Source organism: Notothenia rossii, assembly GCF_949606895.1.
Source record: "Notothenia rossii genome assembly, chromosome: 6".
NCBI lineage: Eukaryota > Metazoa > Chordata > Actinopteri > Perciformes > Nototheniidae > Notothenia > Notothenia rossii.
In genome coordinates this window covers 77,195,241-77,211,016 of record NC_136909.1, presented here as the reverse complement: position 1 = coordinate 77,211,016, position 15,776 = coordinate 77,195,241, and the positions used below count along the sequence as shown (strand labels likewise).

Below are 15,776 nucleotides of genomic sequence, written 5' to 3'. Positions count from 1 at the left end.
ATAAAAGTGTAGCTTCACATTTATGCCAACCCAAAAGCCATAAGTGCTGACGGTGGTAACAGCTCAGTGCAACCTAGCAAGATCCACCGTTTTATTTAGTTTTATGTTGAATGGTAATAAAATATTTGTAAAGATTAAATAGTTCCAATGTCCCCTTTAATTCAAATAAGCCAATTTTGTAAGAAAGCCAGTTTGACTTCCTGAATAAATCTACAGTGCACAGCGTGTCTCAGTCAGGGCCATGCCTGGGGGTCCTGAGCAGGATTTGGTCTGAGGACCCCCCTACTTGTAAAGTTTTGCCACTACATATGGCACTGAACCAACCTGTTTATTGTTGGTTTATTGTATTTGAAAACTGCTCAAAAAACGGATGACTTTACAAAGGCCAACAGGATTTTGGTGTAGTCTATTTCTTAACAACAGCAACTGTTCAAGGAAACTGAGCAGGCAGCAGTGCATTTACCAAGGTAACTTCAGTTCATTTAATAACTAATAATACAATAAAAACACTCAAAGATCAGCCGAACGAGATGAATTGTTTTTAATTATAGTGAACTTTGATAAAGCTAAAGGACAACATATTGAATGGAGGTTTCAATTCATGGGAACATCTCTGTGAGTTGTGAATGTGGGCATGATATGCACATACAGGCAGGATATCCAGGGCCTTGTAAAATTCCAGGCAGTAATTCTTGTAAAGCTTGCTTGTGTTTACTCAACATCCACAGCTCCCATTGGACCACTGGCACAGCTTGCAATTAGGATCCTGAGTTTGACAGATATTAATGACACCATAGAGAAAGGAAATGGCAGACAGGCTTCTCTTCCACAAAGATTGGCCTCTTGTTTATTCTTTAGGTCAGATGTTTTTAATCATGGTCCTCAGGACCCCAAGCTCTGCTGGTTTCTAGTTTAACCATTGTTGTATGGGTAATTTTTCACATGACATGAAAGATGGATGCAATTAACTACCTGGTAACAGACAACAGTGGGTCAGTCCTCCCAACATGTTCCTTGCAAAGTAATTTGAGGGGCCATCAGATGTTTTATTGAATAAGGAATAAATGATCTGTACATATTATTTTGTATCTAGTTTCTCTTCTGTAAAATGAAAACAAAATAGATGTTTTCCTCTAGGGGTAACATATCCAACAAACAAAAGACTGAATAATATTATGGCTGAAATAGGACTACAGTTAGCCTCGGGAAAGTAATATTAGTCAAATAAGTGTCATCTGAGAGGGTAAGGAGTTCACATATGGAAGTCTCTTGAAAGCAAGAACATTAACTGTGAAACTGTCAAACGAACTAAATGAATATATTGAACCGGTTCCTTAAGTTCTGAGGATGAATCCTATCTCTTTCGACTCCACTTCGAGCGATAGAATTACTAACAAAGAATTGCTAACAGAGCACTTACATACTAATAAAGGGCTGGCTTATCGAAAGCCAGTTGAGTAGCACTTGAAATGTTTTAGCTCTATGAAACCTGATGCACTTATATGATTCTGTTTTCTTCAAGTTTGTATCTTGTTGGTCGAATGCACTTATTGTGAGTCACTTTGGATAAAAGCGTCAGCTAAATGCAATGTAATGAATGCAAGAAGAAGGCAGCAACAAAACAAAAACTATTTATTTAAAGAAAAATGTCCCACTAAGTTACATTGTACATCTGCTACATAACACATTGTTTATCAAAAATGAAGGAGGTATGGCATAAAAAGACTGCAAAACGTAGAACAATTTCCTATGATCGAGAGAAAACCTGCAGAATAGATGGCATAATAAAATATCCTCGGGGGACTTGTGAATCAATGTACTCTCTTGAAGATGAGTGCTGTCACACTGTTGCCAGTCTTTCCTCCAAATTGAAAACTAGGTGTAGGCAACTCTTGTACATACTCAAATCCTGTGAGGAAACAGAGAGAAAATGTGCAGTTTAAGAAATGCAAACTACCGGAAAAGCAACATTTTCTTGTTGACTAGGGCTACAGCGGGGTTAGAAGAAGAACTGGGAGTCAATAACTATCTATTCACCATCTGTGGTACTTCCTGGGACCCTGTAAAGACAGCCTGTCAGTGTGACGGATGAGATTTCAAGGCCCTTTGGCCCCCTGCAGGCTCTCTGGAGTGACTACACTGAGAGGAGTGACAGCTAATGGAAGCTTGCCCAAATTCTGACTTTACAAGGCTGTTGTTGCCTGCAGCTTAACAACCTGCCAGGTAACTGGAGCAGCTGTTTAACTGTGTCTGCGTCTTTGAATGCGGGTCAGACAAAACGTTTTCCCTTTTTATTCAACCGATATACAACACGGCACATATCCAATTAAAAAGATGCCCTGTGGAGATTTCTTGTAAACAAAAAAAAGTTATATAAATTTGGTGTTACTCAACAAAACACATTGGGTGTATTCTTGAGCTCAAACAGAAAGTATTTTCTTCCTTTAAAATATTGGCAAAGTTTTTTGAAAGTATTTCAAATCAAGGTTTGTTTATAGCCGTGTTTGCTAGCTAATCTTTTTTCCATGCTTGGTTGGTATATTGCTGCATATCTTGGCATGTTATCAAGTAGCTATCGAGATTGTACTGTAGCACAAGAGTGCACTTCTATGTCAAATTTCCAAAAGGAGGGGCTATGTTTGTGTGTTGTTTTTTAAATATCCCTTACCTCTTAACTAAAGGCAATGTTGGTCAGAACAGCATCAACCAGGGTACGTTGTACACATATTTACAGGCTCCTTGTATCAATGAAAAGTCCACTTAGCTATTGTCTAACATGGGACCCTTTTTTCTCTGATTCTGACCCAAAGCTCCTTCATTGCTTCAATTGCTAGCCAAAGTGGGTGTCCCTTTTGAACAACAGTAGCTGACACTAAGAGACAGAATAAAACAGACGATTAAAATGCTGCAGGTAGACAGAAAATAATGAACTAGAAACTGCTTGAGCAATGCTAAGGCTGAACCAAAACTGCATCAGGAAGGATTTGAACTAGTGATTTAGATTTTTTAAAACGTCTGATTAAAAGGATCACGTTTACAGTAAATGACCTCTGTAATTGGGTTGGTTTTTGGAGAGGCAGTGTCTTTTATGACTGTTAGAGAAGTGCATTATGTGATTACGAAAATCCTAAGCGCCTCTCATAAATTAATTAACAACATTTAACATAATGTAACGAAAAAATGATCAGCCATTTACCACTCACCTTCACTAAATCGCTCTAGCAGCTGCTCCTTTGTCCAGTTACAGGAAGTGATAACGAAGAATCCTTTGTCCTTGACAGCATCTTTTAGAGTTTGGACATAGAGTTTTTTGCCGTCTGTGGAGTCGTCCGGGTTTAAGCTTATTGCATCGAATGTTCCTTTGTCAATGCAGACATCAAAACCCTTTAGCTCCCCTTGGCAGTTTAAGAAATCCATCTCCTAAAATACAGAGTACAAAGTGAGAAATTAAGAAAAAGTATACCTGTTGATCAATCATAGAAAGAACACCCTAAACGTTATTCTTTATGTGTAGGGTGAATAATATGCAATGTGTGATACCTCACTGGTCAACTTTAAAGGTGGGGTAGGTAATTTTGGAGAAACCAACTCGAGTGCGCTAGAATTTGAAAATACACAACCGGACAAAATCTGCCACTTCCTTACTGAGCCCCTCCTCCAACACACACGAACATCACCGATGAGGGCACGAGATAAGTTTGTGCACAGATGGAAAGCTGGCAGGCAGGTAGGCCATCCAGTTATTTTAGCCGGGCCAGCTAAAATGATTGGTCGTGCTTTTTACAGTACCACGGCTTCAACAGATGAAATTATTTTATGAATTTTTTTTCAAAGCACTACAGATATTCATTGCTATCGGGATGTTAGGAGCATTCCATGGAATATAACAAAAAGTGTATCTCGAGCCGGTTTCTCAAAACTTACCTACCCCACCTTTAAAAGTAAATTCCAACTGCTGACATGACAGCAGTTAATTCAGTGGAGGTTCCTGACCCACCATACCACCAGTGAAAGGAGTCCTTTATCTGCACAGAGGACAGAGCACCAGATCCCCAGGGTGAGTTTAAGAGCCACATTCTCACTAACCATGGGTCACAAAATGTGTGATTTATGAAAGACCATCAACAGTTATTCACTAGAGACAGAAATGCTTATGTATTGTTGCAAAGTGCAAGTTCAATTTGAGTGTGAGGCTGTAAAATGGAAAACTGTGAATGTGTTGAAGGAATGAAGGAATTCAAAGGAGCAGAAGGTGGAGAATTATGTAAATGGAGGAATGGCTTGACATAGATTTGAAACAAAGAATGACCTTTGAAGTAAGACCTGTCAAAGGATCATGTGGCTGCAACTCTTGACTCCGTTCATGCACACTAACACATACACATTATTTTTGCCATGAGGCAGCATTAAAGAAATACCAACATACCATCTCTCTAACACACACAACTTCTGTGCTGCCTCTGTCCAGCTAAGGTCAATATTGACTTCAGAAGAAGCCTTTCTGTCCAAGCAAAGCACACAGTCATAGGTGCGGGATGCATAATATATATATTCATCTGTATTATGCACATATGAAAACTCACTCATCATAGCCCTTATAGACCGACCTGCATTTTTACCTTGTTTTTCTTGCATATATATATATATATATGTTAGAAAGATGTGTGAAATCCTGCCAATTCATTTCTGGTGGTTTATTCTGAATGGTGGGCAGACTTCCATCGCATCCAGGGACTTCTTCCTATCCAACTCTCCCACATAGTAAACACAGGAGAGTTTCCTCTAACCTTCCCAGGCCGCCACATGCTATGCTGAAGGCTATATTGTAACTTTGGCATTTGGGAATAGTGGGAAATCATTTTTGTATCAATGAGTCGTTTGTGCATGGTATAACATCCACCAGATACACTACGATCTTTCGTTGCAGCACTTACATTGAGTGAATTTAAATTTAGCGGAAAATCGTTATTCATGCCGTTTACCAAGTACTACAGTATAGATACATACATAGCATAACAGTAATCTATTTAAAAGTGTAAATATCATCGTCAGGGTTGCTAGGCACTTTAACTTGTGAGTAGTGTGACAACCCTGTGGTTGTCCAGTGTATGGTGCTGTTGTAACCTGTGCTGTTTTTCCTTACTGAGAGTCTGGAGGCGGAGTCAGGTCCTGTAATCAGGAGAGATGAGACCCACCTGTGGCACCTGGTTCCAGAGGATTTAAGAGGGCTGCAGAACAGGCTTTCGCTCTCTCTCGGCTGCCCTGCCCTGTGCACCAGGCCAGCACTCCTCAGTTTGTTTAGTTGTTAGTTGTGACCAGTTTGGTATAAATGATTGTTTTGGGCAACTTTTGTTTGGATATTCTTTCCTTTTGTTACAAACGGAGCCAGCTTGTAACAGTACATAAACACACGTGGAAAATTATAATAGTCTGACGTAGCGTGAATGCTCCAGTGGAAAAAGTACAGCCATATTTTATCACCCACAAATCCTTTACATTTTCTTGTGAAGACTGTATCAATTTGTCGCAGCCAAAAGTGTTGTTATACACCCACCTTTACAGGGACATCTGTCAAATCCTCTGCCTTCAGAACATTTCTGGACAATTCTACAGACGCTGGAGAATAATCTATACCGGTCAGATTGCTGTATCCTTGTTTGGCCTTGACATGAAAAAAAACAAAACACAGCAATTAAATATGCTAATCAACTGTTATAGAAAATATAAAGTAGTTTGATAAGGAGGTCATTACAGTAAAACTAGCTATCATATACAAACTATCTATTAAAGGCTCAGATCACCTAATTGTTTCATGATAATATGTATTATTTGAACTGTATGCTATCATTTTTGCAGAATCATTTTACTACACAACGATGGAGTAACGATGATCTGAAAAGCTACATTAGCAACAATTATCACTGGAATTGTGTTCCCACGTTATATATAGACTTCTTTATATAAAAGCAAACCTCGTTCTTGCTATTTTGGGGGGATTGTGGTGACCTGACCCTTTAACAACACTTAGCTGCCCATGAAATAAAAATCATAAAACAATGTGTACTCTGTTCACACCAGTTCAACTAAAAAGGCTCCATTTCCTGTGCCAATGTCAAGAACGGAAGCATCTTCTGGAATCTTAGCTTTGTCCATCCAACGCAGCACACGGCTCATGCTCTCCTCACCAAACCTTAAAAAAAGGAAACCCAAAGAAATTAGTGAAGACATAGGCTATTGTCAGAAACCAAAAATAATGCATTCAGCACAGCTCTTACTATGCATATTCACATTTTGCATGTCACTTTTGCATGTACTGTCAACACAAGTAGAAAAGTTGGCTTTCTTGTGAGAAATTACCATGCCAGCATTTGATCCTGCGTATAGGATTACCATATTTCACCAACATCTCCAATGTCTGTGAATGTCTCAAGTTCTCTTTGGTATGCCTCTTCCCAACTGCAGGAAAAGGACAGAAGTTGACAATCAGTTAATCACATACTATTCACATGCACGTTGCTATTTTGGAAAATGACAAACTGTAGTGCAATGAACGTAAGTAGATTAGCTTAAAGCTTAAAATAAGTGTATAATATGCTAATGTTTTTGTAGCTCCTGTCTTACTTTTTAAGGACAACCCAATTACAATTCTAAATCTCCAAAAAACAGGAACTACACATCTGACAGTCAACAGCGCTTGTTTTATAGCTAAAATAATATAATGTTCTACTTGCTCTTGACACCAGATGTTTCACGTCTAGCTCTGTTTGTGCATGTTTTAGCTATGCTAACGCTAGCTGTGAAGCCTGGTGAGATTAACCAACCATCATTAGTTAACGTTAGTAACTGATCACAAAACTTACTACTCTTTCGTTCCGAGTATTGAAGGTCCAAAATCGTTATCCGAACATCTGTCGTCCCCTGGGTCAGAGGCATTTCCACTTTTCTGTTTCACGCTTTCAGCACGGACTTCCATGCTGGTTAGGAGGAGACTGTCATTCGTCGCCTACAGTTCCCAGAATACTTTGCGTTGGAGGAGCCTGCTTGCAACCGCAGGGGGCGCTGGGATTGATAGGGATGTTTCCATCATGGCGGCATCCATTTCAGGTTATACTTTTAGTTCTGTGTGTTATCACAGCGCCAACAGCAACTCAGATCATGTAAGTACTCACAATTATGCTGACAATATATTAAGGAAGTGTTGCTTGAGTATGAGTTGCTCAGTGATGTGGCTAACCGTTCATTAAAGCCTTTAGTTAGTGTTGTTTTCCAGTGTCATCATCCTGTTGCTGGCTAGCTAGTATTGGTTGCGTCTATTTACCGGCAAGCATAGTTAAATCAGACTGTGTAGCTGCAGTGACATGAAGACAGTAACAGTATTTTAATGTTGATCTCATGTGGAATACCTGCACATCTTTGATATGTGTAGGTATAACATTATGAGACATTCACACGATTAACGTTACGTGCTTTGTCAGTAGATGAAACGGTATTGGGAAAGTTTGAGTTCCAGGAAATAGTCAGTAGTTAGCTACTTAGCATGTTGGCTAAGATACCAAGTCGAGTTACTTCCGTGTGCCGGTGGTTCTAATGTCTGCAGTCACCTTCGACCTGTCATCTGATATCAGTTTAGTATGTCATTACACTGTGAAGTTAGCTCTGTGAATTGTAAAACTAATCTACAATAAACTGTATTGTTTTTGTCGTTTCCGTGTTGCTCGATTGGCTTCTTAGCCAACCTAGCTAATGTCAGTTTCATTTTATGTCAATACCGACCAACAATGTGAATTGCATGCGTAAGAACATGTTTATTTCTCTTTTATATTGTGTAGTTTATCGTTTAACTGTCAATATGCCGTTGCCTCTTGTCAAGACTTTAAAAGTCGACATAGGAGAGTTGCTGACTACTAGTTTGCCTGCAGTTAACGACTATAATAACTTCTGTCAACAAGATTTAATTATAATTGTGTGCTTCTCATACGTTTGTTGTTGTTGTGTATGCACTCCATTGAGTTAACATCAAATCCATCTGGCTTTTTGAAATACTATATGTATGCCCCAGTACCCCCAAGAAGGTTAAAATATCTCTTTCTCAGATTCCAATGCCTTGTTTTCAAAGGGCTTGTTTTGTTTGACCAACAGCTGCTAAGCCTAAAGATTTTACTTTTTTCATCACAAAAAGTAAATCCTCACATATGAGAATTCAGAACCAGTATAAGTTTGGCATTTGATAAAGCACTTGTTTTTGTTTTCTTGTAGTCAGTTTTCAGATTAATGGGATAATTGTTTCAGGTCTACATTAGTGCCCTAACCCCAGTTTTGTATTACCACAGGAGGGCTTCCTATTAGGAGATGTAAGGCAAGAAGAGACTGTCAGCATCACTGACGCACAGATCAGCGCGGCAGAGTTGCTCCAGGTAGTAGGTAAGCCTCAAGACAGAAAAACAAAACAAAAATGTTGTGACATCTCAGCAATAAGTAGCAACTGATCAATGCCATTTACTCACTTTGATTTTGATACTTAAAAGGAGAGAAATTAGTCATCGGAAATCCACTGGAATCGGTATTGGATTGTAATGTGCCAAAATATGTCAACATATTAAAAGTAATCGAGATAATGGACATGTACATTTTTATGTTAATATGTATTGTCCAGTTGTGTGGGTTGTTTGGTTTCACTGCTACTCAAATTTCTCCCTTAAAACTCCAGTCCACTCAGGAAAAAACATGCCTCAATGGATCTGAATGTGAAATGTAATTAGTTGCATATAAGCAGCTTTTTGCTGAGCACTTATTCCTTTGCTTCACTCACAGAAGTGTGCAAATGTATTGCTGATTACTAAATGATTTGAAGCGGTTGGAATAAAAGTCTGCTTTGTACATGATTTTGTATTGTACCAAACTAAAGCAACTGAAACAACAAGCCAATATAAATCAGTCAGAGCTTGCCGTCTTTGTGAGCTCAGTTGTACTGTTTGTGTGGCCTTATTGTCAAACTTTTGTTTTAGTCCTCTGCTTTTTAATTAGAATTGTCCACATTTTGGCTAATATCTTTTTAACATATTGCATATATGACCTAAACGCAGGTTTTTTGTCTGTTTTTTATCCCAACAGAAATCCATAACCATGATCCTTGTGCACAGTTATTTAGGTAAGATGTGAGTTTCTATTTTCAAACAGCTACTATTATCATCAGTTATGGTGAAATGTGCCCGATGTGTGCAATTTGAAGAACAGAAGTAGCTTAAGGGAGACAGTAATGGTCAGCCAACATTTTTAGCCATGATCATTTAATTTAGGAAAATCTGACATTATATTTGTTGTAACAAACACAATATGGTAATGTAGGATAACGTGGCATCTTACCATAGATGTTGTTTAATGCATGTAGAGAGCCTGAGACCTGAGCATGTATTATTGTTTTTGTCACTCAATAAAAATGCTTTTTTGCAGAGTAGATTCTGGCGTCTTAGTTTTAAGTCATTATACACATACAGACAATTTAAATGCATACATAAATTACCCTGCATGCATTTCAGCACAAGTTGCATTTGACATTGGACAGTAGATGGCCCCATCTGACAAAATTGGGTAAAGAAGTTGGCCAAGGCAAATGAGGAGTAGGAACACGGTGATTCAGTTTGAACTTACTTTATCTGTTTCTTCCCTCTCAACAGCTTTTATGACTACGCAGGCAAACTCAATGAGGGAAATCTCAACAGCATACTTAAAGATAGGCGGAAAGTGAGTGATATATATATATATTTTTTATTGTCATTTCAACGTACATTGTTGGGGAAAAAAGACACTGATTATTTAAATTTAAATTACATTTGTATGGTTATGTATCTAAAGGTTTCATTATTATTAGTGTTTGTTTTGTTCCTAATGATGTATTTGTATGTGTTTCAGTCCACATATGTTTTGACTTCATCCTAAATTGGGTTGGATTGTTACTAAATTACACACATTAAGGATTTTTTGTTATCTGCTGTTTAGAACGTCATTGGCTGGTACCGGTTCCGGAGGAACACGCAGCAGCAGATGTCTTTCAGGGAACAGATCATCCACAAACAGCTGACTGAGCTTCTTGGTGTGCCCGACCTCGTTTTCCTTCTGTTCAGCTTCATCTCCACCGCCAACAGCTCCACACACGCACTAGAATACGTGCTTTTCAGACCTAGCCGCAAGTAAGAACTGCATATTGACTAACAATGGTAAATGACAAACATAGAGGTAGTTCCCATCTTGTCTCTTTATTCTAAATCCAAGATCCGGTTTCTGGACACAATTATACAAGAAGTTTCTTCATCAATGTTATAAAATTCAAAAGTCATTCAGGCCCCTTACTCATATATATAAACAATCCCTCAAAACTCACCTTTTCACTCTTGCCTTCAACTCCTAATCAACTAACCCCTTGCCCTTATTCCTCCTAGCTTAGCACTTTCTACTTTTGTTGTTATTTTGTTTTACTTGCTTGTAAGCGCTTTGACCACCAGGAAAAGCGCTTTATAAATGTAATTTATTATTATTATTATTATTATTAAATAACATCATGTAAAAGTGATGCGTGACCTCATAAGTCAGAATCCTTCTAACTGAATAAAAAATGCTAATTTTGGGTTACAATTATTTTGTTGTCATAATAGTATGTTTATACTCTTAATTTCCTTAAAAAGTATGTTTTAATAGTGCTAACTGGTCATCTTTCCTCAGTAGGTTTAACCAGAGGATAACCCTCTCAATCCCAAACCTTGGCAACACGAGCCAGCAGGAATACAAAGTCTCCTCAGTGCCCAACACCTCACTCAACTACACGCAGGTCATCAAAGAGCACGGGTAGGGTTTCTCTGCTTTCTCTTTGCTATGCACCCATGCCGCTTGTCACTCCCATTTTTAGGTTGCTCATGTTGTTGTTTAGTCTTGCCACTGTTTGTTAGTGGTATCAGCATACGTTGGTGGGTGACTGCCTGCAGGGGGAAACTGTTATGTGACTGCACCCGTCTGCTTATATATCTGTGTCTAAACTTAGACCCATTCTGTGTGTCATAGAGAGCAACATTCTGTGTGTCAGTGATCTAAACTGCTGGGAGTTTAGATCACTTTATTTAAACCACAGCCCTTTGAGTTTATGATTTATATGACAGCCTGTGACGTTTGTCTGTGATATAAAAGAAATGAACACATTTACCAATACACACCTTAACTACTCTTATGCCTTTGAAATGTTTAATATAAAAGAACAAACTGGATGAGCTTGTTCTGTGTGATATGAAGAAGTATGTCTTAAATGATATAATGGATGTGAATGTTGGTTAATATCATTCCAGGGCTGAATTCTTTGACAAAGATGGTGTGATGAAGGATATCCGAACAATATTCCAAGTCTACAGTGCACTACAAGACAAAGTGCAGGTGAGCTGGCTTGTAGTGAAATAGTTTTCTGACAAGATTCCTTTTTGTTTTCCCTTTTTGTGTGAGTTTTTCACCTGTTTGTCTCGTTTTCAGGCCGTGTGTGGGGAGGTAGAAGAAAGTGAACGTGTGAAGGAGAAAATTCAAGAGGATGTGAACAAACTCAAACAACAAATTGCTCTCAGGAAACGCAAGGCAACAGAAGAGGAGAGAAGTACGTGCCTGATTCTAAAAAGTGTAATGGTGTAATTAAATGTAATGGTTTGAAACATTAACTTTCCTTAGATCATAAAACAAAATATATTACACTCCTGAGTCCATGCCTTTCCCCCAGGCCTTTTTCAAACATCTTTTTGTTAAGCCAGCCAGCCAACTTGATTTCCTCAGTTTTTAAAGCTAACATTTTGCAAAATAGCTAAATGCTTTACCTTCTTCACCAGTTATAACTTTCTCTCTGTTCCACAGGGCTGCGGGAGGCCCAAAACACAGACTCCCATCCCACTCCAGAGGAGAACACGGAACCCTCTGAAGCTTCCTCTCTCTCCAGGATAACGTTTCCCACCCCCTCTGCTCCGGAGCGGCCCAGTACCTCACCCAACCCTCCATCTTACACTGACCTCTTGTCCCAGGATGACTCTCTGCTCTCCTCCTCTTCCCCACCCACCAGCGCTGCTCTGCTGCCCCGACCTCAAGCTGTGGGCTCCCCGGGACACCCCCCCCCCGGCCCGCTGGGGATGGGCCTCGGGTTGGGCCTGGGGCTCGGTGTCAGCTCTAAACCTGTCGCCACTCCCAGCACCCCGTACCTTGGCAATGGTGACGGGTCAAGCTCTGACTCGTTAGACAGACAAGCTGCGGGGCAGGAAGACGAGGAGGAGGATGATGACGAAGATGAGGACAGTAGCGAATATGAGAACTTAGTGAGTGAAGCTGCTCATCTGCCAATAGCCTCTGGCAGCGTTTTAACACAAGGCCGGCCGGCTGCCCTCGGTCCGGACGGGGACGCTCGCGGCTCACAGACAACATAGAACCATGCCACAGTGTGTGTACAGGACACAATTAAGTGACGCACCTTGATAGGAGGGCATCTCAAGCAATCAAAGATAGACAAATATAGACAAAAAGTAGTGCCAGTCCTGAAAGTGAAAGGCATGCACAGGTGGTGTCCCTCTGCGAGTGTTTCTTGTCTTAGTCTTATCTCCATTTTAAGGGGAAACTTTGGTATGCTTTGTAGGCTTAACAGGCGTGTCTCACTGGGGGAAAAGATGTCTGTCTGAAATAGGGTCGGTTTAGGTACTTCAGTGCGGATGTTTTGGCTCTCTAAATGCTCCATGCTTTCTGTATCTTTTGTTTCACATTTGCTTCACCAATTCTAAGCACCCACTTTTGCATTACCTCTTGCACTATTTGTTTGCCTTCTTTTTAACTAACGATCGAAGAAAAACAAAAGGAGAACATTATGCACACTTCCAAAAATTGTTTTTAAGTAGGTAAACAATGGTTAACTTTTTATGTTTGATTTGAAAAAGAGATTTAAATTATATAACTAGAACTCCTTGAAATGCAAATGTATCACGTTTGGATTTTGAACTTATTAGTTTTTTATTTGTATGTTCCACAGTCTCTAATTAATCATACAAAATTTACTTTGCCACTTTTTAAATGGGTGCTTTATAAAAACATAATTATATATAATTATATTTTTTTGTCAGATTAATAATTAATCTAATTTGTTTGACAACAATGTCAATGTCTTGTTCCTTTTTGGTTTACACTGAAATTGTATGCGCTTTGCTGCACTTAACAAAATGTAAGATTTCTTTTTATTATTGTGCTATACCAATGCTGTCATGTTGTGCCACTTGAGTAGTCCTCTTCGAGCACCCTGAGCCAAACTCGGCTCGGCTTTTGTGTGTTGTACGAGGCTCCCAGGGCAACACGATGTACTGTAGCTTTACTAACCAGATGCTTAAGGTTCCCTCCTGCTGCTGCAACACAGAGAGCTACCACTAAAAAACTGCATCTGTCTGTTTTCTTTTTCACGTAAAACCCTGGCTGCTACTTCCACTTCACAGTGCTGTTAGTCTCAAATACTACTGACCATGAACATATAACCTATTCAAGCTCACTTCTCACTGACTTGTTTTCTATTAAAGTCATAATGGAAGGCTGACACCCCCTGTAGTGTGTGTGAATTATAACCTTGTGAATAACGAGCGATCACCTTCTTGTCTCGGCATAGTCGACAGCAGACCTCATGCATTCGGACCTGGTTGGGTCAATGTTACGTGTATGGACCTGGATAATGTGATGGGACCTTGCTTCAATATACAGTGCCTTCCACTCAGGGCAGTTTCTATCTGCACACGGTACACATTCACAGATCTCTCTTGAGGGGTTAAATTATAACAAATGTGTTGTTGATGTCCAGCTTTTTTTTGTTGACTTTCCATCATGTGATGTTTTCTCTAGCTGAAACAACACCTCACTGCTTACTAAAGCTGTTTTCCCTTTTTTAATACTTAAACAGACAACTTTCTAAATGGATCTGCAGCTCTTGTTTGCAGCTGTGACTTTGCTTGCTCTATTATTTTTCAACTGGAATTCTAATGTAAAGTCAGTGGCAATCTGATGGATAACTGATATTTGGTATGGTGAGCATGACTGACATGCAGATTACTTTTTTTTTTGTATACATCTATACCATTGAAGACAACGGATAAACAAGGTTTCGATTGATAGGGTGCTGGGTGAATTCCTCTTGCATGAATTGGTAGATGGACACCGTTTTGATCAGCATGGATAGATAATTGCACTGCACATGGAAAACGTCTTACATAATGATCAGCAGGTTGCACTTAAATGAAGACATTTGGTGGTGGGAGAAGCGCTGCCTTGTGAACAAGCTCCACTTTATTTACATGGCCTGTTTGTATGGAATGTTTGTTTGTGTTTTGCCTAATTTGCCCTGATGTGTAATGCCAATGCATAACTGGGGAACTGGCACTCAAAATGTTACTTTATAATCAACCAGAGTAACGCAATCACACAATGTTAAATTAAATGACAAAATTAATTTGTTAGGAATATGGTTTCCTTTGAGTAGTGGAATATACTAAGGAAATACATAATGAATGTATAGTAGACAAGTGGGGAGGGGTAGCATTTAAAAGGCACTTACTGTAAAAGCTTGTCTAAGTTGATTGTTGTGGTGGTATAGATAAGCAGTTCTCAATGTTGGTCCTCGATCTTAATCCTTGTCCTTAGTACCTAGATGATTGCTTTTGAAGTCTCTCTTTCTGGCATCCCCAGGTATAATCCTGACTTGATGGCCAGAATATAAAACAGCAAGGCTCTGGTGCTGAGGGCTCCTGGAATGAAGCATAAGGACTAACATTGTTTCTATCCTACCTTTCAAGTTCCAACATAGTACAAATATACACTTATGTACTCTCACTGTATGGGGTGACCCTTCCCTGAGTGGGCCGTTGCAACATCAACACCTCCCTGAGAGCACAAAGTCCAGTGCACAGCTACGAACTTCTCTCTTTTATCTGGATGTGTGTACTTGACTAAAGTAGACCAAGGACTTGCTTGGACGAGCAAAGATAATATTGTTCTTAAACTGGGAGATAATAAATAAGACATACATATGTGATATGATGTGCCTTCGTTTTCTTATCGTTGTAAATTGAGTACTTTTAATGTGGAAATCTTTTTTTTTTTTTTTAACTTGTATGGCTACATTTATTTTCTTATTTTGAATGTTTTTTTGCTGGTTTAAGATACTACATAAGGGTTATTTTATGAAAGAGCCTTAAATGGTTAAAAAGAGATAGTAGCTTCTTCCAAAGTCTTGCAAAACCACATCTCCAATATTTGTTTGGGATGTGTATTTCTATGCGCAAAATCTACTGGTGTTTGTTTCAATGACATCACCTTGAAGTGGGACGGGCTTTCCTGTACACTAGAGTTGCATGCATGCATTTTCGCAGGTGAACAAATGCCAAGTAAGAATTATGGTGCACATCAATGTTTGTCCTCGGGTAGTGTAGATCTCCGTCAATAACAACAACAATTGAGCGCTTGGAACTGTTGCACAAGCTGTCATGCATTACTGCAGACTGCTTGCTGCAGTATTTTTTACGATGACATCATCCTGTTATCCCCTTTGAGATGATACCACGTGGTTGCTTGGCAAAAGATGCAGCAAATTACGATGCACGAATTAAAAATAACATGTTTTACTATAAGTAACTAGACTCATAGCATAAAAAAGGTAACATGTAAACTGAATTTTGTCGCTGGTATTACTATGACATTCGAGCCTGTTTTCCTTTCACTGAGCCTTTTAACAGTTGGAATGA

At 39.2% G+C, this 15,776-nt stretch overlaps 2 protein-coding genes across 3 annotated transcripts; one reads left to right on the top strand and one right to left on the bottom strand.

Moving 5' to 3' along the window:
• Positions 1–1,610: 1,610 nt before the first annotated feature.
• Positions 1,611–6,994, bottom strand: eef1akmt2 (EEF1A lysine methyltransferase 2). 2 transcript variants are annotated; one of them, XR_013809247.1, is made up of 7 exons: positions 6,861–6,994; positions 6,391–6,456; positions 6,076–6,190; positions 5,555–5,662; positions 3,204–3,420; positions 2,669–2,872; positions 1,611–1,909 (listed from the first exon to the last, which is right to left on the bottom strand). XR_013809247.1 is itself a non-coding variant. In XM_079686977.1 (6 exons), exons 1-6 carry the CDS (start codon positions 6,971–6,973, stop codon positions 1,812–1,814), a joined length of 717 nt encoding a protein of 238 aa, XP_079543103.1. In that variant the 5' UTR covers positions 6,974–6,994; the 3' UTR covers positions 1,611–1,811. The 2 variants fall into 2 exon arrangements, 1 of the variants encoding a protein (XP_079543103.1); XM_079686977.1 differs by lacking the exon at positions 2,669–2,872.
• Positions 6,972–15,067, top strand: abraxas2 (abraxas 2, BRISC complex subunit; the record flags this gene model as incomplete). The annotated part of the gene is made up of 9 exons (XM_079686976.1): positions 6,972–7,157; positions 8,331–8,421; positions 9,112–9,148; positions 9,675–9,741; positions 9,997–10,187; positions 10,717–10,839; positions 11,331–11,415; positions 11,509–11,626; positions 11,878–15,067. The coding sequence occupies 9 exons, from the start codon at positions 6,972–6,974 to the stop codon at positions 12,435–12,437; spliced, it is 1,458 nt and encodes a 485-aa protein (XP_079543102.1). The 3' UTR covers positions 12,438–15,067.
• Positions 15,068–15,776: the final 709 nt, after the last annotated feature.